General features: G+C 44.2%; 1 protein-coding gene across 4 annotated transcripts in view; it reads left to right on the forward strand.

The window, feature by feature from the left end:
• Window positions 1-27,456, forward strand: part of LOC140384463 (basic helix-loop-helix ARNT-like protein 1) — a 74,151-nt gene that overhangs the window by 5,231 nt on the left and 41,464 nt on the right. Inside the window, exons 1-7 of one of the 4 annotated variants that reach the window (XM_072466184.1) lie at window positions 2,200-2,286; window positions 5,764-5,911; window positions 9,208-9,228; window positions 9,823-9,861; window positions 14,462-14,503; window positions 15,076-15,233; window positions 23,114-23,193. In XM_072466184.1, coding sequence (XP_072322285.1) covers window positions 5,772-5,911; window positions 9,208-9,228; window positions 9,823-9,861; window positions 14,462-14,503; window positions 15,076-15,233; window positions 23,114-23,193 — 480 coding nt within the window. In that variant the 5' untranslated portion in view covers window positions 2,200-2,286; window positions 5,764-5,771. Of the gene's footprint in view, window positions 1-2,199; window positions 2,287-4,387; window positions 4,503-4,670; window positions 4,690-5,763; window positions 5,912-9,207; window positions 9,229-9,822; window positions 9,862-14,461; window positions 14,504-15,075; window positions 15,234-23,113; window positions 23,194-27,456 lie in introns of those variants that run through there. The other 3 variants (XM_072466183.1, XM_072466185.1, XM_072466182.1) reach the window with 3 other exon arrangements.

Genomic DNA, 27,456 nt, shown 5'->3' on the forward strand with positions numbered 1-27,456 from the left:
CCTGAATCCTGTATTGGCCATGTTTCCCTTGAGTCTTTGTAAGTATCCATGTTTACTTTGTAAGTGGCCATCCCAGATGGCTACAAAACACACGAGAGAGAAAAGAATAGAGTAAGATGAAGTTAGGTAGGGTATAAACATGGGTCAGTTGGTCCGAATGGCCTGTTTCTGTGTTGTAAATTTGATGTAATTCTGCATAATGCTGAGGAAAGTCGATTATACTCTGTTGATTCCCCCATTCCTGTCTTCCCCATCCCAGCCCACAGAAACTCAATTGCCACCTCCCCCAGGACTGTCCCCCATGACCAACTCCCAATTACATCACTGCCTGTTCTTGTTCCAGCCATTGCACCTTTTTACATCACATCAGCTTAAAAAATACAGAAACACACAAAATGGGTGCAGGAGTCGACTATACAGCCCGTTTAGCCTGCCATTCAATGTGGAAATACCTGATCTTGGGCTTCAGTCCCACCTTCCCACCTGCTCCTTGTATCCCTAGATTCCCCCAGAGGCATGCATTTGTCTGGTGCCTTTCTTGACTTCAGGAAGTCTTAAGGCACTTTATAGCCAATGAAGTACGTTTTATATTTGGAGCCACAGTTGAAATGTAGGATTTGTACACAGCAAGGTCCCACAAACAGTGACATGATAATCTTGGTGATGTTGGTGAAGGGGTTAATGTTGGCCAAGAGAACACACCAACTTTGTACTCTAAATAATGGTGTGGAACTTTTATATTCATCAAGAGCATAATTGCTCTAATAGTTTATCTGATAGATGTCAGCACGGTAGCACAGTGATTAGCACTGTTGCTTCACAGCGCCAGGGACCCGGTTCAATTCCCGGCTTGGTCACTATCTGTGCAGAGTCTGCACGTTTTCCCCATGTCTGCGTGGGTTTCCTCCGGGTGCTCCAGTTTGGACATTTTGAATTCTCCCTCGGTGTACCCGAACAGGGTACTTCATTGCACTTCATTGCAGTGTTAATGTAAGCCTACTTGTGACACTAATAAAGATTATTATTATTATTATTATTAGATGGCACCTCTAGCAATGCAACTCAGTATTGCACTGGGAGTGTTAGCCTGGATTTTGTACGCTAGTGTGGGGTATGAACCCACGATCCTCTGAGGTTAGAGTGGTACCCACTGAGCTGCAGTGAGGCATGGCTGAAGATGCCTCTTTAGATGATCCTCCATGAGCCACTTCCCTCCTCGCAGTAGCAATCAAAGCACATTGCAGCTTCCTACTCTTACCTGTTTTTTTAACAAGTCAAATGTGCGTGATTGGCACAGCCATATAAGGGAAATGATTATGCCAAAACGAACTGGCTGAGATATTAGTAAGGCTACTCCATAGCATCTGTTACCATTGGCAACACTGGCATGCTGTTGTGTCAATCGTGTCCGTTGCTTCTATTTATTATTCAGCTTCCTGGTTTTGCTGGATGCTCATATTTGGCTGAAGCCAGTGAATAATGAATTGAATTCTGGATGTGTGGGCAGGAATCGGAACATCATTTTAAAAAGAAAAACTGCAACTTAAGTTCAACTGCAGTTGTTATTTCGATGAGTGGGAGTGCAAGCAAACTGAGAGAAACTCACATTAGTCATGGTGTTTAATATCGACCCGGCTCAGTGGGTAGTCTTCTCTCGCTTCTCAGTCAAAAGGTCATGGGTACAATTCCTTTCCAAAGACTTGAGAAAAAAACTCTAGGCTGACGCTCCCAGTACAGTACTGGGAGTGCTGCACTGATGTTGGTGCCATCTTCCGAGACCTCGTCTACCCTCTCGGTGGGTGCAAAAGATTCCCGTGGCACTATTTCAAAGAGGAGTAGGGTTACATTCTGGGATGTGTTTGCTAATATTTAACACACCACCAATATTACTACATAAAAGATGCAGATTATTTGTAATTATCACACTGCTATTTCTGGGAACTTGTTATGCACAAATTGACTCCTGTGTTTCTTACATTACAACAACTACAAAAGTACACTTCAAATAAAATATTTAATTGGATGTAAAAAACTGAATGTTCTGGATGAAAGGTGCTACATAAATGCAAGCTCTTTCTTTTTAAGATCATGATTTTCCCTTAATTTAAATGATCATGAAATCCCTTGCTGTTGCTTTTTGGTCTCCTTCAATACCATGTTGGTGATTCTGAATATCGAATTGCAGCCTTGTCCTCTTGTGGCCACTTTAGAGATGTCGGACTCGTCGGGGCCGCAGACTGTAGCGAAGGCAAATGTCCTTGCCTTCGCCCTGCTGATTGACCGGAGGTGAGTTCTGCTGGAGTGGAGATCTTCCTCACCGCCCAGCGTCTAGGTACGGTTGGGTGGCCTAATGGAATTCTTGTACCTGGAGAAAGTCAAATACACCATTAGGGGGTCAGCTGTAGGGCTCTACCAGAGGTGGCAGCCATTCCTTACCCACTTTAAGGAATTAGTCACCATCAGTTGCTTGGGGGGAGTGGGGGTGCATGATTGGCCAGGGTTTTTGTTACGGTGGGTTTTGTTATCACCTGCTGTGGTAATGAGTTTTTGTGTAAGATTTATTGGAAAATCTTGAATAAAAATATTTTAAAAATAAAATCCCTTGCTGCAGGTAGACCAGCTCCCATGATGTGTTATATGTGGGTGAGGCTCTCTGTCAGAAGCACAAAAACTGCTCCCCTCAAAGAACTGGGGTCTTTCTGGTGCACCTTTGACCCATAGACCTGTTGTCATTTCTTTGACGATAGTTCGGGTTTCCATCTTGGAAGGATGCAAGTGTTGGAGGTGATGCGGAAAGTGTGCATTTCCATCTGTGTACACTCTGCACTACTCATTAATATATCTTGCTCTGCAAATAATTCCTGCAGCCATTTATATTTGCTCTCCTATTACAGGACTTCTGTTCCTATGGGCAACAATTTAAAAACCAGGAGGCCATTAAGCGCCTTGAGCTTGTTCCATCATCTAGAATCCTGTAACTCTTAATATCCTTACACAACAACTTATCAACCTTGGTTTTGAAGTTTTCTTTTTTTTTAAATAATTTAGAGTACCCATTTCTTTTTTTCCAATTAAGGGGTAATTTAGCGGGGCCAATCCACCTACCTTGCACATCTTTTGGGTTGGAGAGGTGAGACCCACGCAGACACTGAGGAGAACGTGCAGACGCTGCACAGACAGTGACCCAAGCCGGGAATCGAACCTGGGACCCTGGAGCTGTGAAGCAATTGTGCTAACCACAATGCTACCGTGCTGAGATAAAGGGCAGCATTCTGTGAAAGCTTTACATTTTTTTTTTTTGTACCATTCCTGGATATGATTCCCTCTGTTTTTTTTAAATTTAAAAAAAAAACAATTCTTTTTTCTCCAATTAAGGGGCAATTTTAGCGTGGCCTAGCCACGTACCCTTGGATTGTGGAGATGAAACCCACGTAGACACTGGGAGAATGGGCCGGGATCGACCCTGAGTCCTCGGCGCCATGACTGAATATGATTCCAAATCACGAGCCCCAAAATCTCTCCCTTCACCACATCTTCCCTAAGGTTACCCTATCAAGCCATTGCATAATCTTTCAACATGTCAAATAATAATCTTTATTGTCATAAGTAGGCTTACATTAACACTGCAATGAATTTAGTGTAAAATACCCTAGTCGCCACACACCGGCGCCTGTTCGGGTACACGGAGGGAAAATTCCAAATGTCTAATTCAGCTAACAAGCACATCTTTTCGGACTTGTGGGAGGAAACCAGAGCACCCGGAGGAGACCCACGCAGACACTGGGAGAGCGTGCAGACTCTGCACAGACAGTGACCCAAGCCGGGAATCGAACCTGGGACCCTGGCACTGTGAAGCAATAGTGCTAACCACTGTACTACCGTGCCGCCCTATCGGGTTACCCCTCAACCTTCTCTTTTCTACTGAACAGCTCCCAGCCGTCTCAGTCTTTCCCGACAACTACAGATCCCCAATTCTGGTACCATCCTCTTGTACCTTCTGTGGTGCCTCTAAATCCTATTTACAATATAGAGATCAGAACTGTGCGCAGTACTTCCAAGTGTGATTTAACCAAGATTTGATACAAATTTAATATAACTTTACTGTTTTTAATTCTGTCTTTCTAAAAAAAACCTTTGTGCTTGGATTTTGTTTTTTCATGGCTTCATTAACATGGCTCGCTATTTTTACTAATTTGTGTATCAAGATTTAACTGTAATAACCACATCATAAGCTCATCAGTCAGAGCTCACTGTCAGGCAAGGGTTAATTCAGCAGTGACTGGGTGATGGGAGCTCTGATTCTTTCCTGAGCAGCTGATTCATCTGACCTACTTTACGACTGACCTTGATTTATTGTTCAGCAGAAGTGTTAGCCCCACCACGCAATCAGCTTTGGTGCATGATTAAGCTGGTCACGTGACTGCTCCTTCAACAGTCCAGCGATGAGAAAATCTGCTATTGCTGCGCGAATTCTCTTTGCAACACTTGAAATCGACTGAAGGGTTGGTTGCCTTTAGAATAATTAGATTGTTGTCCAAATGTGCAGGAGAGGGGAGCAACCCGTGAGATAAACTGCAGCGTTTCCAGGGCACCAGTGTTGGCACTTGCACAGAATTCACAAGGGAACTTAATCAGGAAGTGGCCTAGATGGCATGTATTCAGATGGCCCTTAATGTATCTTGGCAACTGGTAATCGGCTAATTTTTATTTTCTCACAAAGCTCCCTGGCTCTCTGTGTACTGTTGGAAAACTGTGTTCTATTTTTGAGTGTAGGCAGCTTATGCAAGAACTTTTAATAGATATTGTCGTTACAGTACTCATTTAGAATATAAAGCTCTCCTGAAATATGTGCTGATGGCATAAACCCACGTGTTTGGTTGCGGTACTTTGATTTCAATTTGAAAGATAACAATGTTAATGTGGATGGTGGAAATGTGTGGCATTTAATCTATTTTTTAAATTAATTCTCAGAATATGTGAGTCTCTGACGAGGCCAGCATTTATTGTCCATCTCTCCTTTCCCCTTCGTGATAATGGGCTGTCTTGAACTGTCTTGGCCCGTGCATTGTAAGCACACCCACAGTGCGTTTGGGAAGGAAGTTCCAGGGTTTTCACCCAGTGACTGTGAATGAACGATGGCATAGTTCCAGGTCAGGATGGTGTGTGACTTGAGGGGAACTTCCAGATGGTGGTGTTCCCCATGTGGCTGCCGGTCTTGTCATTCTAGGCTGTTGAGGCTTTTGGGAGATACTGTTGAAGGTGTCTGCATAGCTACGATTGGTGGAATGCTTCTAAACTCCCTTCACTCAACAAAGCAAAATACTTTGGTTCTTCAAACTGTTATTAACTAGTGCAGAATGTGAACAGCCAGATATTAATGGTTAGTAAATTTCTCTCCTAAATATCACTGGATTTCAGCTCTTTCCCCAAGGCGACTCTTATTTTCCCAAAGAGGTGAGGCAACAGTTTTATGCAAATTGACTAAACAAATGGCTGGATTTGTTCCTTTGTACATGATGGAAAAAGCGAGAATCGTAGAAATTTGACAGCAGCAAAAGATGCCATGATGCTGCCGTTTGTGGGTCTGATTTAAGGTACAGCACCACCAACAATACTACACTCCCTCAGTGCTTCAGTGTTAGCCATCTGCTCAACTTGGATCTATTTTTCTGGGGGAGGGGGGCGCATAATTAGGGGCAGAATTGCATAACAATGCAGTGAGCAGTTAATTCAATTATAATTCTGTACTTTAAAATGTTTCAGATCGTCCAATGGCAGACCAAAATATGGACATATCCTCAACAATAAACGATTTTATTTCGGCTGATCCAAATGGATTGATATTGAGCTCCTTGGGCACAGCAGGAATGGACTTTAACCGGAAACGCAAAGGAAGTTCTACAGATTATCAGTAAGTTTAAACAGTGATGCTTTTGTCTTCAGCTCAATAAGGTCAAGTCGCCATGGTCCCAGATAACCATAGGCTGTTCTCCCCTTTGAAGGGAAGAGCTGACTGGTGATGATTTAATGTGAGGATCACCACCCCTCAGGCGAGGGGCACGTTTCAGAAGCGGGGCCTTTATGATTAATCGTAGCTGATTCTGGAATTGAACCTGCGCTGTTGGCCTCTCTCTGCATCATGAACAAGCTGTCCAGTCAACTGAGCTGAACTGGGCCCCCCCCCCCCCCCCATTCAATAAATCTCCTTCAACAAGTCTTTGACAAGAACCTCCCTCTTTATTTTGTTCCGTGTGCTTGAATATATTTGCCTGTCTTCATTTCCCAGCCTGCCCTTTCTCACTGTTTGACATGGAACAGACAGGGTGGTAGGCGCAGGGTGTTGGGATAGGGAAGGTGTGGCTGGGTAGACTGCGTGGGGGCAGAGGGGACTGGGAGGTGGAGGATCTGGACCAATGTGGGCATAAAAATATTGCAGGCTTTTGTTTGTTTAATTTGACTATCAAGTGAGTCATGTCCTACTCCAGAAACCTGAGCATATCATCAAGATGATGCACCCCTCGCCAATGCTGCAGGAGTACTGGCACTGTCTGATGTGCTGTCTTTCAGATGAGATTTCAAACCATGGCCCTGACATGCCCTCACATGGGTGAAAAATGCCTTGTGTTATTTTGAGGAATTGCAGAAGAGTTCATCCTGGTGTTCTGGCCAATAAATGTATCCATTAACATTACAGAAATAAATTATATTTTTTTGGTCATGGTGGGAAAATTGGTTGCTGTGTCTCTTAATGTTGCTACACTTCATAAAATACTTCAGTGACTGTGGAGTGCTTTGGAGTGCCCTCAGGTTGTGAATACCCTCTTTCTTTTGAGTTTGCCTTTATGTCTCTTCAAATGAATAGTGTTAGGTGTGTTTTCTTTTTATTCTTTCACAGGATGTAGTAGTCACTGGCTAGGCCAGCAATTTTATTGCCCATTGCTAATTACGCTCAAAGGTGGTGGGTGAGCTGCTGCCTTGAACTGCTACAGTCCCTGTGGTGTAGTCACACCCCAGAGTGCTTTTAGGCAGGAAGTTTTAGTCTTTTGACACAGCAACATTGAAGAAATGGCGATATAGTTCTGAGTCAAGATGGTGAGTGGCTTGGAGGGGAACTTGCAGGTGGTGGTGTTCCCATGTAGTGACTTTGAATTAGGTTCTTCAGTTGCATTCAATTAGGGAGCAACCAAATTGGTGTGAAGTTGTTGGGTAGGTTTAGAACAAGATCAACGCAGTTAAGAAGATGCCATTTAAGAATGTGTTGTGTTATGGGGATAAGGTGGGAGAATGGCACTAAATGAATTGCACATTTGCAGAGCTGGTGCTGGTGCAAAGAGCTGAATGGCTCTTGCGTGTAACAATTTTGTGATCCTCTGAGTGCACTAAGTGCTCGAGCAATGGCCTGTTAGAAAGTAGTTATCACCACTTGGTCCAGACATCAGTTTGCCCATGAACAATGTGACAGCAGATACTTCTGCATTTAAAAAAATGTATCTTGAATTGTTTTGAGCATTAAATCGGCAAGATTCTGTTGCCAGAATAATTCATTTTGATAAGTCCGATTTCCGCTCAGATATACTTAATGTGCTAATAATTGATGTTTTAATAATTTGTGCATTATAGCATATAAACATTGACTTGGATGTCAATTATTCTTTTGTCCTTCCACCTAGCTTCAATGCGACCAGAGTAAATTACATTAACACGGCATCTTTTGCGTCCTCCGGATGTTCCTGAAGTGTTTTACAGTCAATTAAGTATTTTATCAGAAGCATAGTCGGTGCTGTTTTGTATCTTTAAATGCCTGAAAGAATAGAGACGTGTAGAAGTTAGGATTAGTGTAATCTTCAATTCCTGGAAACTCTAGGAAACCCAAACTTTGTGCCTTAGCAGCCAAGTTTATTTGGCTTCTTAATGGAATGTTGAACTACTGAATTCTGTTTCAGATCACTTTCAAAGTAGTAGCTTGCTCTGAACAAAGAAAAATTTGGATCCAAGTACATATAATAATTTCTGTGTATGTCTGTGTAGATTTACCTTGTCAGAGACTTGTGAAATTCACAGTCAAAACCATAATATTATCCTTGTGGTGAAAGAGTTTCAGAAACATACCCTGAGGACAGTCAATTCCAAAGCTTAGAGTTTTCAATTAACAAATTATTTCTCGACAACGGTGTGTAAATCGGACATCTTTGTCGATGTTTTAATGCAAGATGACATTGGTTGACCTTTTTGCAACGTGGCCTTGCCCATGGTTATCTATCCACTGCTGAAGAGTTTTAAGATCCTGAAACCTGTTTAGGTTTCCTCTTCTCCCTTTGCCAACCACCACAATATTCTTTTTGAAGGATCACAGAATGATACAACACAAATAAGACCATTCAGCCCATCACCTTCATGCTTGCTCTATGAAAGAGCTAGCCTATTAACCTTGTTCCTCCCTGAATTTTCCCACAGTTGTGCAAATCTTTCCCTTTTAAAGCCATGTCAGTAACCTTTTGAAAGTGACTAAAATTCAAATCTGAAATAGATAGATTTTTGTTAAGCAAAGATATTAAGGGATATGGGCCAAAGGCAGGTATATGTAATTGGGCCACAGATCAGCCATGATCTCATCAAATGGCGGGACAGCCTCAAGGGACTGAATGGTCTACTCCTGTTCCTATGCTACTGAGACTGTTTTTGCCACACTTTGGGGCAGCGCATTTTATTAAGTATGGCTGTTGACGAATGTGAAGCAAAGACAGGTAACACATTTCTGCATCCCCAATAATGTACCTTTTGAAGCCTAGTCACCATTGTCATGCATAAGCTCCCACAAATAGCAATGTGACAATCACCAGATTTTGTTTGCCAGTAATATTGGTTGAGGGGTAAGTATTGGCAGAGACACCGGGGAGAACTCCCCTGATCTTATACATCCATCAGCTTGGATTATGTGCTCAAGCCCCTGGAATGGATTTTGAACCAATAATTCCGACTCCAAACCAGGACAGTTGCCCACTGAGCTAGGCCAGAGACCTCTGGTAGTTTCTCCGGAACAGTTGCCCTGAAATATTTGAGATTTGATACAAAATGGGTTGAGTTGAAAATTAATGATTGGATGTCAATGTTTCTGGCAAATAGGTAACTACCTAATATCTAGCATTATAAACAAATAACATTTATTTTTCACATAAGTAAAACGTTTACCGTCCTTATTTTTTTCAGACTTGATGGCTTTTCGTTTGAGTAAGTATGAAAAAGTGAACCAGTTTAGTTTTCAGAACTGTGTGCGTGATAGGGGTTTAGAGGAGAGTGACAGAGTAGGTGTAATGTATTGTTTCAAATGAACCATTGAATGGCACCCAGAGTGTCCTTAACGCAGGTAGGTGTGTTACCCAGTTGTGTCAAATCAGTTATCCAGTTGTGGGCGGCACGGTAGTACAGTGGTTAGCGGTGTAGCTCCGCCTGCTCATGCCCGCGCCTGCCCCTCCGTCTGCCGGCACCTGCCTCTCCACCTGTCTGAGCAGGCACCTGCCCCTCCACTGGCCCGGACTGACCCTTGCCCTTCCGCTTGCCCCTGCCCCTCCGCCGCACCGGCCCCTCGCCTGCCCCTCCATCGGCCCCTGTCCCTTCGCCTGCCCCTGCCCCACATCGGCAATGGTCCCTCTGCCTGCCCCCCTACCGGTGCCTGATTTATGTGGTAAACTGAGCTGATGGACTCAATAGTTAAGAGTATGAAATGGAACTGCTGCATTAACCAAACCAATCATTCTGTAATTTCTTATTCAGTCTGAAATTGAGGAAAGACTTCTAGAGATTGTTTGTTTGTGTTGCTTTCAGAGATGGGATGGACACTGACAAGGAGGACCAACACAGCAGGTATAATCAAATATTTTTTATTTTTTTATTTTTAAGAAATTCATGTTTTGAAGCAATGTACTGTTTTGTTTCTGGTCAACTTTAAACGTGCCTCTTGTTAATGGTGTAAATCTGAAGAGAGGAGGCAAACAGTTTGAATTTGCTCAGTTTCCTATTAATAAGTACTTTTTGCATTCCAGGAATTTCCATCCAATAATAGCTAGCAGATGGCTAATTATGTCACTGCTCATTGTGAGTCGGAAGATGCTCTTTTTAATTACATGAGGCTCTTATCGACAGTGTAACTTGTAAGATGTCGTAATAACCACTGCATTTATGTAGCACCTTTTGACATAGTAAAATGTCCCAGGCCACTTCAAATGAAAAATGAAAATCGCTTATTGTCACAAGTAGGCTTCAAATGAAGTTACTGTGAAAAGCCCCTAGTCACCACATTCCGGCGCCTGATCGGGGAGGCTGGTACGGGAATTGAACCATGCTACTGGCCTGCCTTGGTCTGCTTTAAAAGCCAGCTCTTTAGCCCTGTGCTAAACCATGCCCCAAGGGGCATAAGTCAGTCAAAAGTTGCCAAAAAGGGATATATTGTGACAGGTGACCAAATGCTGAGTCAAAAATGTAAGTTTTGTGGAGGAAAAGAGAGAGAGTGAAAGGTTCAGTGAAGGAATCGCTGAACTGAGGGCTCAGATAATTGAAGGGATGGCCATCAATGGTGGGACGATGAAATTGGAGATGTGCAAGAGGTCAGAATTGGGAGAGTGTGGATACCTTGGAGGATTGTAGGGTTAGAGGAGGTTGCAGAGATAGAGTGGGGCAAGGCCATGGAGTGATTTGCACATGAGGGTGAAACCATTAAAGCAGTGCTGGACTGTAAGCCAAGTGGGCATAGGGTGGGGCATGGGTGAATGTGTTCGGAAGAACTCCGGTTTAGGGCATGTGGAAGATGAGAGGCTAGCCAGAAGAGCAGAATAGTCACATCTGGAGGTAACATAAACCGGAATTAAATATGACATTTGCAGAAGTTTGTTTGCCATTTACAAGACATTTTGTAAATAACTATCAAATCTTTTGAGTTTTTCTCTTGGTTAGTTAGGGTATGATAGTGGGATGGATGGACTCAGAATCGGACAGGATCAATAAACGGACAGGTGATCAATGTATTTTGTTACATTGCCTCCTGGACAATGAAGGCAAAAATAGATCAGGCTATTTCTACTTTGTTGCCTTGAGTCACTTCTCAAAAACCATTATCAAGCAAAATCTTGCACACAGCCACATTAGTGACCATTTCTTTGGAGGGGGGGGTTCCAGAATGTCAGGCCCAGGCAGGTGGAGGCACAGCTGCCAATGATGGAGCAATGGAAATTGAAGATGCTCAAGAGGCCAAAGTTGGAGGAACACATGGATCTTGTAGGGGTGCAGGGCTGGAGGAGGTTAAGAAAATGGGGTGGGTGCATGGAATTAAGGTTGCCCATTGAGTTCAGCATTATGAGCTTGAGAATTTATCTGTACGTGTGTTTATAGATAAATAACTGAACTGTTATTCTTGAGTCCTTCTGATAGTTAGGCCATAAGATGTGAATTTCCTCCCTAAATGTATCTATCCCTCTCCTCCCTAAATGTATCTATCCCTCTCCTCCAAGGAGTTCCTGAAACCCTATCTCTTTGACCAAGCTTTTGGTCACCTTATGTGGCTCAAGGTTAAATTTTATCTCGCTATGCTCCTGTTAATGGCAGTGGAATATTTTATTACTTTACACATATATTCTATAAATGCAGGTTGTTGTTGGCAACTTTTTAAAAAAAAAAAAGATAATTTGTATGAACCAGTGGGCGATGAGGGTTTTTTATTTACGAATTGTGATTTGGAATCTGCTGTTGAAAGGCCGATGGAAACAAATGCAATAATAATTTTCAAAAGGGAATTAAATGAATAGTTGAAGGGGAATGTTTGTGGGGACAGAGGAGAGTAGTATGAACCAGTGGGCGATGAGGGATTTTTATTTAAGAAGTGCGATTTAGAATCTGCTGTTGAAAGGCCGATGGAAACAGATGCAATAGTTGAAGGGAAAAGTTTGCAAGGTTTTGGGGAAAGAGGAGAGTGAGCTAGCTGGAATACTCTATCAAAGAGTTGACACAGATGTGAATTAAGAATCTACAATGTGAATTAAGAATCTACAATGTGAATTAAGAATCTACGATGTATCTTCCATGTGTGGGAATAGAAACTAATATCCTATCATCTTTCATAAGAACTAGAAGCAGGAGTAGGCCATCTGGCCCCTCGAGCCTGCTCCACCATTCAATGAGATCATGGCTGATCTTTTGTGGACTCAGCTCTACTTTCCGGCCCGAACACCATAACCCTTAATCCCTTTATTCTTCAAAAAACTGTCTATCTTTATCTTAAAAACATTTAATGAAGGAGCCTCTACTGCTTCACTGGGCAAGGAATTCCATAGATTCACAACCCTTTGGGTGAAGAAGTTCCTCCCAAACTCAGACCTAAATCTACTTCCCCTTATTTTGAGGCTATGCCCCCTAGTTCTGCTTTCACCCGCCAGTGGAAACAACCTGCCCGCATCTATCCTATCTATTCCCTTCATAATTTTATATGTTTCTATAAGATCCCCCCGCATCCTTCTAAATTCCAACGAGTACAGTCCCAGTCTACTCAACCTCTCCTCGTAATCCAACCCCTTCAGCTCTGGGATTAACCTAGTGAATCTCCCCTGCACACCCTCCAGTGCCAGTACGTCCTTTCTCAAGTACAGAGACCAAAACTGAACACAATACTCCAGGTGTGGCCTCACTAACACCTTGTACAATTGCAGCATAACCTCCCTACTCTTAAACTCCATCCCTTTAGCAATGAAGGACAAACTTCCATTTGCCTTCTTAATCACCTGTTGCACCTGTAAACCAACTTTTTGCGACTCATGTACTAGCACACCCAGGTCTCTCTGCACAGCAGCATGTTTTAATATTTTATCATTTAAATAATAATCCCTTTTGCTGTTATTCCTACCAAAATGGATAACCTCACATTTGTCAACATTGTATTCCATCTGCCAGACCCTAGCCCATTCACTTAGCCTATCCAAATCCCTCTGCAGCTTTCCGGTATCCTCTGCACTTTTTGCTTCACCACTTATCTTAGTGTCGTCTGCAAACTTGGACACGTTGTCCTTGGTCCCCAACTCCAAATCATCTATGTAAATTGTGAACAGTTGTGGGCCCAACACTGATCCCTGAGGGACACCACTAGCTACTGATTGCCAACCAGAGAAACACCCATTAATCCCCACTCTTTGCTTTCTATTAATTAACCAATCCTCTATCCATGCTACTACTCTCCCCTTAATGCCATGCATCTTTAGCTTATGCAGCAACCTTTCATATTTTACTCCTGTGTTTCTCCAGCTAAATGGTTAAACAGATACTTATTTTGTTGTCTGCAAATGACCTCTGGTTTCCAACGAGCCCACCAAAGATAACTCTCTGAAGATATATAGCCCATACCCGACCTCTGAAGCTCCAATACAGAATTCACGATCTTCCACAACCTTGTTGTCCCCTGCGCAGGAATACTAACTCTTGTTTTTTCAGTGTTGGCTTGAATTTTTTTTTCCAGGACGGCCTTGCTTTAATGGAGAACGTTTAATATTCAATTGTTTGAATAATGTAAATTAATACTATTCTGCAATTTGAAAATCTTGGGGCGGGATTCTCCGTTGCCTGACACCGATATCGTAATCAGCGATCAGACGGAGAATCACTTCCGACGCGCAAATCAGGGGCGGCGGCAGTTTGACGCCGGTTTTTGAGTCTACGCCCTCTCCGGATGCTCCGCCCCGATTGGCCGAGTACCCGACCACGTGGTTGACCTGTGATCTGAGCGATCGGGAACACAGTCGGCCAGGAGCCATGCTGCTGGCCAGGGGGGCTTCCGTGAGGGCTGGTGGGGGGTGGCTAGGGGTTGTCCTGTGGGGCCGTATTTGGCAGGCTGGGTCCGAGCATGGCCGGCGCCATGTTGTACGGCGCGATCGCTGCAGGTCGTCACCGTGCGCATGTGCGGCCACTGACCCAGCCATTCTCCAGCCGCTTTTGGCGCGGTTAAGGAGTTTTACCTGGCACTGCTGCTAGCTGCTCACTGGTCCCGGAATCGATGAGAGTTCGGTGCCGATTTTATCATTGTAAAACGCCACAATTCCCACGCCGGCGTCGGCACCTAGCTGCAGAATCAGAGAATCCAGCCCCTGATTTCAACCCTTTCTCACAACCCGAGGACGGCACGGTGGCGCAGTGGTTAGCACTGCTGCCTCATTGCGCCAAGGACCCGGGTTCGATCCTGGCCCTGGGTCACTGGCTGTGAGAAGTTTGCACATTCTCCCCGTGTCTGCGTGGGTCTCACCCCCACAACCCAAAAAGATGTGCAGGGTAGGTGAATTGGCCAGTCTAAGTTGTCCCTTAATTGGAAAAAATAATTGGGTACTCTTTTTTTTTTTTTAAAAAAAATTCTCACAACCTGAGCCTTTCAGCCCACGGAGGTTTTCTGTGAATATTTTAGTTTTATAATATATTTACATGTCTCCTCCTCTAGGATGGAATGTGCAGACCAGCATGGGCGAGTGAAAAATGCCAGGTAATCCTCCAGTCTTTTATACTGTTTCAAAAGCTCAGAATCCTCACAAGACAAACTGGGATTATTCTCTTGACAGCTGAGATTGTAATGGAGGTTTCCAAAGTCATGAAGTGGTTTTGAGAGAGTACATGGGGAGGAACCGTTTCCACTGGCTGGATAGCCAATAATCACGGGACCCAAATGGAAGGCAATTCCCAACACCAGGGGTCCGATGAGAAGGCCGACCCACATCTTCCCAGGACAGCTCGAGATGGGCAATGGATGCCGGCCATTCCAGCAGTGCTCATACCCTGAAAAAATAATTTTTAACGGATTAAATTCCAATTGTATCCTGTGTCTGCATGGGTCTCACCCCCACAACCCAAAAAGATGTGCAGGTTAGGTAAATTGGCCATGCTAAATTGCCCCTTAATTGGAACAAAAGATTTGGGTATCTAAATTTAAAAAATAAATCAATAAATTCCAATTCTATAAAATTACAGTTAAAGTTCAACCAACCAACGTAATTTTACAATGTGACTGTCCATTAAGCTGAATCCAAAAGAGATAGAGCATTGTTGTTCATTTTTCAGAGAGGCTCACAGCCAGATTGAAAAGCGACGTCGGGATAAGATGAACAGTTTTATTGATGAGTTGGCATCGATGGTGCCAACGTGCAATGCCATGTCACGGAAACTGGACAAACTCACTGTGCTGAGGATGGCCGTACAGCACATGAAGACCCTAAGAGGTGAGTGGTTAGGTGATGGATTTTGTCAATATTTTGTGACAGTCAGGTCCCTCAGACTTACACTGGCTTGGTTAATTTATGTAAATCTTCCCATGTTGAAATTGCATTGTGTTCTTTTTACTCCTACATGAGATGTGGGCATCGCTGGATCGGCCAGCATTTATAGCCCATCCCTAATTGCCCCCCAGAAGATGGTGGTGAGCTGCCTTCTTGGGTCACTGCAATCCATGTGATGTAGGTACACCCACTGTTCTTTTAGAGAGCGGGTTCCAGAGGTTTGGCCCAGTGACAGTGAAGGAGCAGCAATATGTTCCCAAATCGGGATGGTGTGCTCTTGTAGGGGACCCTCCAGGTGGCGATGCTCACTTGCACCTGCTGCTCTTGTCCTGATAGGTGGTAGAGGTCGTGGGTTTAGAAGGTGCTGTTGAAGGAGACTTGATGAGTTGCTTCAGTGCATCTTGTGGATGGAACACTGCTGTCACTGTGGTGAAGGAGTGAATGTTTAAGGTGGCTGTTGGGGTGACTATCGAGTGGGCTGATTTGTCTTGAGCTTCTTGAGTGCTTTCGGGCTGCGCTTGTCCAGGCAGATGGAGAAATTGTGGGCAGGCTTTAGGGAGTCAGGAAGTTAGTTACTCTCCACAGAGTTCCAAGCCTCTGAACTGCTCTTGTAGCCACAGTATTTATATGGCAAGTACAGATCAGTTTCTGGTCAGTGATAACCCCCAGGATGTTGATAGTGGAGAACTCCGCAATGGTAATTCCATTGAATGTCAAGAGATAATGGTTAGATTCTCTTATTGGAGATACTCATTGCCTGGCACATGTATGAATGTTACTTGCCACTTATCAGCCCAAATCTGGATATTGTCCAGGTCTTGCTGCATGTGGACATAGACTGCTTCAGTATCTGAGGAGCGGTGAATAGTCCTGAACGTTGTCCAATCATCAGCATGTTATCTTTCACTGCCCATTGTTAGGATACCGGACCAGACCCCAACATTTGTTAGGAAATTAAATTATTAATTTCAATAATTTGAAATTATTTTACAAATAATTTGTAAAACTCTGAGGAAAGGATACTTCACCCCAGGAATGATGACTCTGACCAATAGGTATCTTTTTATGTTAAAACAAACTTTAATTGAAACACAGAATTAACCACATTAACATCAAAGAAATAGCTTTGCAATTAACAGTTAAACAGTTCTTAAATAAAAGGAAAAAATTTAACTTCCTATCTTCACCTGCCACTAATTCCAATTAAGCAACCAAATGCAGTTCAAATCCACTTAGAAATAAATTTAACACAACAGGTTACTTGCTTATCCATGTAGAAACCTTTTGGAAAGAGATCTTTTCAAGAGCAGATCCAGTATACCTCTGCTCAACCTAACAGCATTTGGCAAAACTGCTGTTCAACTTAAGATCTATAACAAACTGCAAAACTATAGACGGACCTGGCTCCTCTCATTAATTACATCATCAGTATCCCAATGAGTTTCATGACCTGCTTCGAACATAGAACATAGAACATTACAGCGCAGTACAGGCCCTTAGGCCCTCGATGTTGCGCCGACCTGTGAAACCACTCTAAAGCCCATCTACACTATTCCCTTATTGTCCATATGTCTATCCAATGACCATCCTTAGCTCGGACAAAATACAATCCCTCCTAAATTATCTACTCTCCAGAGAATCTCCAGCAATCACGACACTATTCCATTAGCCCTTTATCTATAACCAAGTAAATGGTTGGAATGAATGATTACCTCACCTTTTATGACTCACTAATTATAGCTTTAGTAGATTCACTTGTTTTTTAAAAATATATTTTTAGTCTCCTTTTTCACATTTATCATATTTATGACAACAAGTAATTAACAATAATAACAAATGCAATGGTAATCCCCTAGCCAACAATCCCCTCATCCCACCCACCCTCAAACAGCTCCCAACATTTTGAATACAAAATGCCAATGAAAAAGAATCGTCATTAATTTATACATTCACAACCCCACCCCCTAATGTTCGATGTCATCCAATTCATGAAAATGCATGATGCACAAGGCCTATGAGTTGTTGAACTCTTCAGTCCTCTCCCTCAACTTGAACTTTACTTTCTCGAACATTAAGAACTCCCGCAGGTCCCCCCACCACACCGAGGCACAGGGCGGAGAAGCCAATTTCCACCCCAACAGACTCCGCCTTCGGGCTATCAGCGAGGCGAAGGCTAATACATCTGCCTCCGCACCCGCTTCCAGCCCCGGCCGATCCGACACCCCAAATATGGCTTCTGGGGGACTTGATTCGAGTCTCATGTGCACAACTTTTGAGATTACCCTAAAGACCTCCCTCCAATACCCCTGCAGTTTTGGGCAGGACCAAAACACGTGCACGTGATTTGTTGCCCCCCCCCCCACAGCGTTCATAAACATCCTCCATCCCCTTAACAAGTCAGCTCATCCTTGCCCTTGTGAGGTGCGCCCTATACACCACCTTCGACTGTATTAACCCCAACCTCGTACATGAAGTTGACACGTTCACCCTCCATAGCACCTCACACCGCAACCCCCTCCTCCATGCCCTCCCTCAACTCTTCCTCCCACTTTGCCTTAATCCCACCCAGTGGTACCTTATCTACTCCCAGAATGACCCCATAGATCGCTGACACCACCCCTTTCTCCAATCCCCCGCCGTCAATATCTTTTCCAATAGTGTGGGGACGGGTGCAATTGGAAAGCTCTGTACCTCCTTCCTGGCAAAATTTCAGACTCTCTGTATACCTAAACATCCCCCTCCCCCAGCTCCTCCAACTTCGCAAACTGGCCTCCCAGAAACAAATCCTTTCATACCCTAATTCCCCTCTCCTCCCATCTCCAGAAATTCCCATCCCACTTTCCTGGTTCAAATCTATGATTCCCTCGATCAATTTCCCTTGACCCCACCCAAAACCTAAAGTGCTGGCTCAACTGCCTCCAGATCTTAAGCTTCGCCACTACCACCTGACCCCCTGCATAGACTCTCCTCCATTCTAACCCACTGGGAGTATCCCCCCCCCCTATAACCCAGTCCCGCACCTTCTCAGCATTCGCCGTCCAGTAATAATACAATAAATTTGGGAAACCTAACCCCACTGACTGTCGTCCTCTCTGCAACAGCACCTTCTTAATCCTAGCCTCTTTACTTTTTAATCCTAGCCACCTTATAGATTCGCTTATAATCCCGGACTAGACTCCAACAGTGGCTAGGGTACTGGACGGAAACCCCAATACTTTATTGTAATTTTGTAAGACTGTGAGGAAAGGATACCTCGCTCCAGGATTGGTTTCAGGGAGAAATACGGATGTGGTATATTAAAAAAACTTTATTACTTACAGTGTTAAAATATCTTTAACATCACACAAGAAAATAGCTTACAATTACCCCTTTAAAAATGCCACTCAATACAGTGAATACAGTAACATTTCATTGCTATCTTTGTTCCCACTCAATCAACTAAAAACACATCTCATCTCTCAACTGACTGTTAAAACAGTTGGCCCTCAGGATGTCTAGATACCCTACTTTGGGAAAAAGGTCTTTTGACACTGCTTTAAAGAAAAGATCAGACTCCTGTCAGAACAAAGCAGAACTCTGGCTGTACTTCCTCAGAAGCTGCTTGATTGGTTTGTTCACCTTTCCAGCTAGACTGCTAATCGGTCTACAGACCTATCTCTTCATCAAAAACTCCACTGACTTTTTCTGCAAAATTCCTGATACCTTAGCTCCAGCTACCCAGTAACTACATTATTTTACCAAGCTGAAATCTAATTAACTCCACAAGGAACCCACCTTAATCCAAACAAAACTGCATTAACCCAAGCTTTTACGATGCCTTAATTGCATCCCTGGCTCCCAACCTTTCAAACCAAGATTCTTTGAAAACATGACTGCAGAAGTCAAACACATTAACAGAGGCTTTTAACCCTTCGCCAAATTCCAACCTTCTCCCATCTGAGACATTAAATGGTTTCAAGAAGGAGATCGATATATTTCTAATTTCTTTTTTTTAAACGGGTTAAAGGAATATGGGCAACTGCTTGGGTGGTGGATTTGAGACCAGGAAGCGATCAGCCATGCTCTGATTGAATGGTGGAGCAAGCTCAAAGGGCTGAATTGCCGACTTCAGGTCCTAATTCCTATGTTGCTATGTAAATACCTACAATACAAAATATTTTAAATTCCTACCTGTGATGATATGCATAAAGCAATTCTGTATAAAATATTATACACGACCTCTGACCAGGTGGCAGTGTAAGTTCACCATGCGGCTCTGCGCCTCGAGGCAGTTGGGAGTAAGTCGTGTTGGAGGATACACACATTTTGCAGTAGCTCAATAATAGTTAGTGTTAATAGTTTGTTATTTATTTAGTCCAGTTATCCTTACCATGCAGTTGTTTCATAATAAATTATTTAGACTAGATGTTCTGTAGTGCATCATTCATATCAGCCAGTCTACAGAACACGACATGGCACCAAGAGTGATGTTCAACTAAGAACAAGAAGATTCTGAAACAATCCGAACAATAAAGATAACTACGAAGAAGAAGAAAGAAAACGCAATTTTTCCATTAACCTTGCAAGCTACTGACAACTGTTGCTCAACTCACGGTAAAACTGCGAAGCCCAGGATGGAAGGTATCAAGGCACCTCCACAGCTTCGGATTACCGGTAATGTAGACGAGAATTGGAGAGTGTTTAACCAGCAGTTCAAATTCCATGTCACAACCCTTGGTGTGCAGGCACAGCCTGTCGAGAGGCGTGTCGCGTTGTTGCTCACTGTAGCAGGTCCCCAAGCAATTGAAATTTTCAACGTGGATTACTCATTGAGAGACAAATTGAAGGCTGTGCTGGAGAGGATGACAGCTTTGAGCGTGGTTAAGCGCATAGAAAAACCAACAGACTGCATAACCTGTATCGGTTGTGTCGGAATAAAAGAAGAAACCCCACGCCGTCAGGAAATCTCCGGGCTGCCGGCGAAACGGAGTATCCCGGCAGAGGAGAATCCAGCCCAGTATCTCCACAAAGGATGGCCCAAAAAGTTTCGGAGGGGTTATTTCATCCATTTTCGACTCCATAGCGGATTTGATACCATTGAGTGGCTTTCTAGGCCATTCCTTAGAGTCAATCACATTGCTGTGAGTCTGGAGTCACATGTAGACCAGACCAGATAAGGATGACATATTTCATTCCCTTAAGGGGCAATGGTGAACCAGATGGATTTTTGATTAAAATTGACAACTGTTTCATGGTCACTATTACTGAGACTAGTTTTTAATTCCAGATTTATTAATTTAATTTCAATTCCACCAGCTGCTGTAGTGGGATTTGAATCTGTGTCACCAGAGCATTAAAGTGGGCCTCTGGATTGCTTATCCAGTGCCACGAAGCGCACTGATGTTATCTGCGAGTGTATCTCAACTTGGAACACCGCTTGGTGGGGGTGTATAGTTTGTTTTGTTTTGGTGTGAGGAAGCAAGTGAAATTCCAGTGAGAATAAATATCCCAGTTGTGATGTAACAATTATTAAAGATTATTTATCAAACTAAAGGTAAGACAAATACACACAAACAGGACTACACTACTCTCACGCAATTAAGGTTTATGAATTACTAAAACACACAGGTTATATACAATGTACCCCTTGTTACACAATAAAACTACTATATCTGAACTCTGTAAGATCTCCCCCGTTCCCCAAACATCCAAATTGATAACAGCTATAATTCCCACACAATACAGGGATGACATTCAAATCCAGGAACCATCTTTTTCCTGGTCCAGAGAAGATCTTTTAAAACTGCTGTTCCGGAGGTTTTCTGCACTGCCTTGACTCTAAGACGTAGAAACTTGTTTGCTGTAAATTTGGCCTTTAGGCTTTGTGACTGGAAACTGGCCTGTCCACTTTCTGAGACTGCTAGGTGGTAACTGCCTCATTCCATACTCTCGATTGGTTAATTATACCTTTGTTGTTCTTTGATTATGTCTTCTGTGGATTCGGCTGTCGGCCCCCATCAATTTTCTTGACCATACATTAACATATGTATGTCTCAGGGACATTCCCTATCATCTATAATTTGTTTCTCCTCCAAAAGCTATTCACACTTGATTATTATCTAAACTGCCATTCTAAACTCGTTACCCAGAGGCTAACGAGCCCTGACCATACTGGTTGAAAGCCTCTGCACTGGAGTTCAGAAAAGTAAGAGGTGACTTGATTGGAATATTTTAAGATCCTGAGGAGTATTGACAAGGTAGATGTGGAGAGGATATTTCCACTTGTTGGACAATTTAGAACCAGGGGTCACTGTTTAAAAATAAGGGGTTGCTCATTTAAGAGAGAGATGATTCTGAGGGTCGTGAGTCGCTGGGTCTCTTCCTCAATGGGCAGTGGAAGCAGAGTCTTTAAATATGTTTAAGGCAGAGCCAGATAAATTCTTGATTAACAAGGAGGTGAAAGGTTATTGGGGGTAGGCAGGAATTTGGGGTTGAATTTACAATCAGATCAGCCATGATCTTATTGAATAGCGAAGCAGGCTCGAGGATTTGTACATATACGAATGTAATACTTCAGAGACATGGGTTCATACCCATCATGGCAGCTGGTGAATTTCAATTCAGTCAGTTGAATAAATCTGGAATTAAAAACTTGTCTCCATAATGGCGGGCATTAAACTAGCAGATTGTTGTAAAACACACCTGGTTCTCTGATGTCCCTTAGGGACATTAATCTGCTATCCTTACATGGTCTGGGCCTATGTGTGACTCCATTTCCAGTGCCATCTGAAAAGACCGGACAAGTCACTCAGCGGCCAAGAGCAATTAGGGATAGGCAGTGAATGCTGGCCTTGCTCATGACACCCACATCCTGCGAATGAATAAAGAAAAAAAATTCCATCTCTATCAATGGATCTATGCGATGAGGAAAATCCTCAATGGTGGAGAGCTTTAGGGAACCAGAGGCCCGAAAGCACCTGCACCCTGAGCCCCCAGCACATGACAATCACCACATGTCTTGTCACAAATTAGTCGTTGATATGCCACAAAGTATTAGTTATTCATGAATTAATTAATTGAATTGACACAAAGAAAATCCTTGCATTCACCAGATTTTTAAATCTTATTTGTGATTAGATATCATGGCCTCACCTTCAATTTTCTGAACAAGAATCTGGAGATATTTTGGGGCATACAATTCATGCTAATCAACTTCAGAATGTTCTATTTTAAAGCCAATTTTCATCCAGTGGAGATTAGAATCCAAGAACTCTTTTGCCTTCGGAAGTTATGGTATTATCACTCCAGCTTCCAGTTTGGAAAATTGACTTTTAGAATGTAATAATTTTGGTGCAATTGTGCAATCAAGCACAGCTTGACAGAAAACTGTGACAACGTTGTGACAAAAGGAGGTTTATGTATGAAACGTGTATTGCAGTTAAGTAACAGTACCTAATTGTGATCAAAACTAGTCTTAATTTTTAGTATAATCTTGATTTAGAGTATATCTTTATACCTGTTTTTATGAGCACAGTAGCACAGTGGTTAGCACTGTTCCTTCACAGCGCCAGGGACCCGGGTTCGATTCCCTGCTTGGGTCACTGTGTGGAGTCTGCACGTTCTCACTGTGTCTGCGTGGGTTTCCTCCGGGTGCTCCGGTTTCCTCCCACAAGTCCTGAAAGAATGTGCTTGTTAGGTGAGTTGGACATTCTGAATTCTCCCTCAGTGTACCCGAAGGGATGCCGGAATGTGGCGACTAGGGGCTTTTCACAGTAACTTCATTGCAGTGTTGATGTAAGCCTACTTGTGACACTGATAAAGATTTTTTTTTTTTTTTTTTTCAGGATCCACTAATGCTTACACAGAGGCCAACTACAAACCAGCTTTTCTATCAGACGATGAGCTGAAACATCTTATCCTCAGGGTATATTTTACTTTTTAACAGAGTGCTGTTTGGAAATAGGTAGTTGTTTATTGTCTATCTGTGTACAATTTTGATTGTGTTCCCCAGGATGTTGTGACAATCACGAGAAATGAAAAGAAGAGCAAACTAATTATTCACCACTCTTTGTTAACCTTAAAATAACCTGACTTTGCAGGACAGAAGGCAATAAGCTGTCTCTAGAAGAACGTTCAACAACAACAACAAATTTTAGCTTTTGAGCTCTGAGTTGACCTCTGAGTCTTTGATTTTAGATCACTTCCCTCTCTCTGAGACATTGAAGCTACAAACAAGGTTAGCAGCTGAACATCTGTGTAGTGCTTTGTCTGTAATTCAGGAAGGGCCTGTCTTCTCAACCTTGCCCCTCGCCCGAGGTGTGGTGATCCTCAGGTTAAATCACCACCAGTCAACTCTCCCCCTCAAAGGAGGAAGCAACCTATGATCATCTGGGACAATGGCGATTTTACCCTTTACCTGCTTTACCTTCAGCAATACCATGGGTGAGCTATTAGTACAGAGTGCACTGTTTTTCCCAGTGACTGATGGGAATATGGAACTTGCCAGTACCAGGAATAGTTGAGGTGAATAGCATAGATACATTTAAGGGGAAGCTAGGTAAACACATGGGGAAGTTAGGAATAGAAGGATATGTTAATCAGGTGAGTTGAGGAGGCTCATGTGGAGCATAAACAGTCATGGACCAGTTGGGTTGAATGGCCCGTCTGTGCTGTACACTCTGTGTAATTACAGTGAAAGGTGTGAATGAGATGGGCCTGCCTTGTGTAGTGGCTGATATAATGTAGCACTGTTACGTTAATGTACTAATTAACAAAAATGCTGTAGATTACAAAGAAATTAAGCAAAACTATATGGAATGTAGCTATCTTTCTTTAAACTAGTATGGTATATAAACTCTGTGATGATGTGGGATAACCACCTAAAGGGGATTCAAGTGTTAAGTACACAGAAGATATTGAACATTAACCAGGTGCTATTTACCTCTGTTTATTCTTGCATTCAGTGCACCTTAACACAGTATGAACCTGTGAGTAAACACAGCTATTTCTAGCCATAACCAGCAGATGCTTAAAATCCTGGAACTGGCAATGTAGAAATTGATGCTAATGCAAATGGATAATGGCTATCTCTTATTTTCTGATTATAATTAACTGCCCGTTTACTTAAAAAAACACTCTTGAAGTTTGCGATAGACTAGCATAGGAAAGAAGAAAAGATGCCACAAGTCCTTAACTTGACAGCACAGATTGACTTCAGACAGCATGAACAGCAATGCGAGAAGACAGTGAGCCTCTGGAAAATTTGACCTTTGTGGGTTTGTTGCAGCAATGTCATCAGTACCAAGATGTGCAAGCTGAATTCAGCCTGCCTGTGACCAGGTATAACTTGGTGCTGTCCACAGGCAAGGGAAATTATATCGCCACGTTCTTTAAGTTTCCGGGAAGCAGCCGCAAGGGAGTGGCCATTCCTTCTGCAAGGGAGAAAATAGGTCTGCAATGATTGGACCGAAAGGACCCGTGGTTGTCTTTTTGCAAAACAGGAACATAGGCACAAACGAAGGCCTTTCGCCCCTCGAGCATGTTCCAACATTCAATTAGAACTTGGCTGATCTTAATCTGAAACCTCAGCCACCCACCTTGGTTCCATACCTTTTATACCCTTGTCAAGCAATATCGATCCCGAATTCAAAAGTTTTAATTGAACTATCAGCTACTGCTTTACATGGAGGAGAGTTTCACAGTTCCATCACTATTTGCATGAAGAAAAGCTTCCTAACTTACAGTTATGTCCCCTTATTCTCGACTCACTCCCAGTGGAAAACGCTTCTATCGACTCTATAAATTCCTTAGAAGACCCGAAACATGTAAAACAGATCATCATCACTCTAACCTTCTATATTCCAGGAAATACAACTCCAATCTCTCTTCGTAATCTAATCCTTGGAACCTTTCAGTTTAATTGAATTCAAACTGCCTGTAGCGCACAAAGACTCCGTGAGACGAATAGAGTGAAGTCGATGAGGCTTTATTAAGCGTGTCTGTTCCCCCGCAGCTCAATAGTAGACTGGCCTGCGGGGGAGGACTCCGGCTTCTTATACTCCGCCTTCAGGGCGGAGCTAGAGGTCAACGGCCAACCAGGACCCGGGATCTGTCAGCCAATGACATTAGGACTTCCAGTCCCACATGACCCCCAATACATACTACCACATTCACCCCTTGTCAAAAATGAACCCGGCGGGGTGATGCTTCGTATGGTGGTAAGGGTTTACAGGGCTGGTCCTGGGAGGGAAAAAAAAAACATTCACATGGCAATACAGTATTGTACAATTTTGTCCTGTTTCAACTATTTACAGCGGGTATAGGGAGAAAAGCAAAATGTTCTTGTGAAAAGTCCATATTTTGATTTAGATCGACGCCACGAGTCGGTCGGGCGGTCTGGTCGTCCGTGTCGATCGCCTCGGCCCCGGTGGTGGTGGTGCTTGTACCGGTGTTGTCGTCTCCGGGAGCCTTACGGTTTCAGCTTGGGCTTTATTCTTGGTCGGGCCTGAGGGGAGGCGAACCGATCCTCCTGGGAAGGGGGTGGTCGCGGGGTGCGGCGGTGGCAGGAATGGGGGGGGTTGGGTGAATGGTGTCGGGGGGGTGTGTGTGTTGCCGGCGGGCGCCGGGGTACTCCACGTAAGCGTACTGCGGGTTCGCGTGGAGGAGGTGAACCCTTTCGACCAACGGGTCCGCCTTATGTGCCCGCACATGCTTTCGGAGCAAGATGGGTCCTGGGGCCGCCAGCCAGGTCGGCAGCGACGTTCCAGAGGAGGACCTCCTAGGGAAGACAAGGAGACGCTCATGAGGCGTTTGATTAGTGCTCGTACATAATAACGACCGGATGGAGTGGAGAGCGTCCGGGAGGACCTCCTGCCACCGTGAAACTGGGAGGTCCCTGGACCGTAGGGCCAGTAGGACGGCCTTCCAGACCGTGCCGTTCTCCCTCTCTACTTGCCCGTTCCCCCGGGGGTTGTAGCTGGTCGTCCTGCTTGACGCTATGCCCTTACTGAGCAGGAACTGGCGCAGCTCGTCACTCATGAAAGAGGACCCCCTGTCGCTGTGGACGTATGCGGGGTAACCGAACAGTGTGAAGATGCTGTTCAGGGCTTTAATGACTGTGGCCGCGGTCATGTCAGAGCAGGGAATGGCAAAAGGGAAGCGGGAGTATTCGTCCACCACATTAAGAAAATATGCGTTGCGGTCGGTGAAGGGGAGGGGCCCTTTGAAATCGAGACTGAGGCGTTCAAAGAGGCGGGAAGCCTTAATCAGGTGCGCTCCATCCGGCCTGAAAAAATGCGGCTTGCATTCCGCGCAGATGTGGCAGTCCCTTGTGACTGTACGGACCTCCTCTAAAGAGTATGGGAGATTGCGGGACTTGATGAAGTGGAAAAACCGAGTGACCCCCGGGTGGCAGAGGTCCTCGTGGAGGGTTTGGAGGCGGTTAATTTGTGCGTTGGCACATGTGCCGCGGGATAGGGCATCGGACGGCTCGTTCAGCTTTCCGGGACAATACAAAATCTCATAGTTGAAGGTGGAGAGCTCGATCCTCCACCTTAAGATCTTGTCGTTTTTGATTTTGCCCCGCTGTGCATTGTCGAACATGAAGGTTACCGACCGTTGGTCCGTGAGGAGAGTGAATCTCCTGCCGGCCAGGTAATGCCTCCAATGTCGCACAGCTTCCACTATGGCTTGGGCTTCCTTTTCCACTGAGGAGTGGCGGATTTCTGAGGCGTGGAGGGTCCGGGAGAAAAAGGCCATGGGTCTGCCCGCTTGGTTAAGGGTGGCCGCTAGAGCTACCTCGGAGGCGTCGCTCTCGACCTGGAAGGGGAGGGACTCGTCGATGGCGCGCATCGTGGCCTTTGCGATAGCCGCTTTGATGCGGCTGAAGGCCTGGCAAGCCTCTGTCGACAGAGGGAAGGTCGTGGTCTGTATTAGGGGGCGGGCCTTGTCTGCGTACTGGGGGACCCACTGGGCGTAGTATGAAAAGAACCCCAGGCAGCGTTTCAGGGCTTTTGGGCAGTGCGTGAGGGGAAATTCCATGAGGGCGCGCATACGTTCGGGGTCGGGGCCTATTATCCCATTGCGCACTACGTAGCCCAGAATGGCTAGCCGATTGGTGCTAAAAACGCACTTGTCCTCGTTGTATGTGAGGTTCAAGGCTTTGGCGGTCTGGAGGAATTTTTGGAGG

The sequence above is a fragment of the Scyliorhinus torazame genome, chromosome 10 (genome assembly GCF_047496885.1).
Source record: "Scyliorhinus torazame isolate Kashiwa2021f chromosome 10, sScyTor2.1, whole genome shotgun sequence".
In the NCBI taxonomy this organism is placed as follows: Eukaryota; Metazoa; Chordata; class Chondrichthyes; order Carcharhiniformes; family Scyliorhinidae; genus Scyliorhinus; species Scyliorhinus torazame.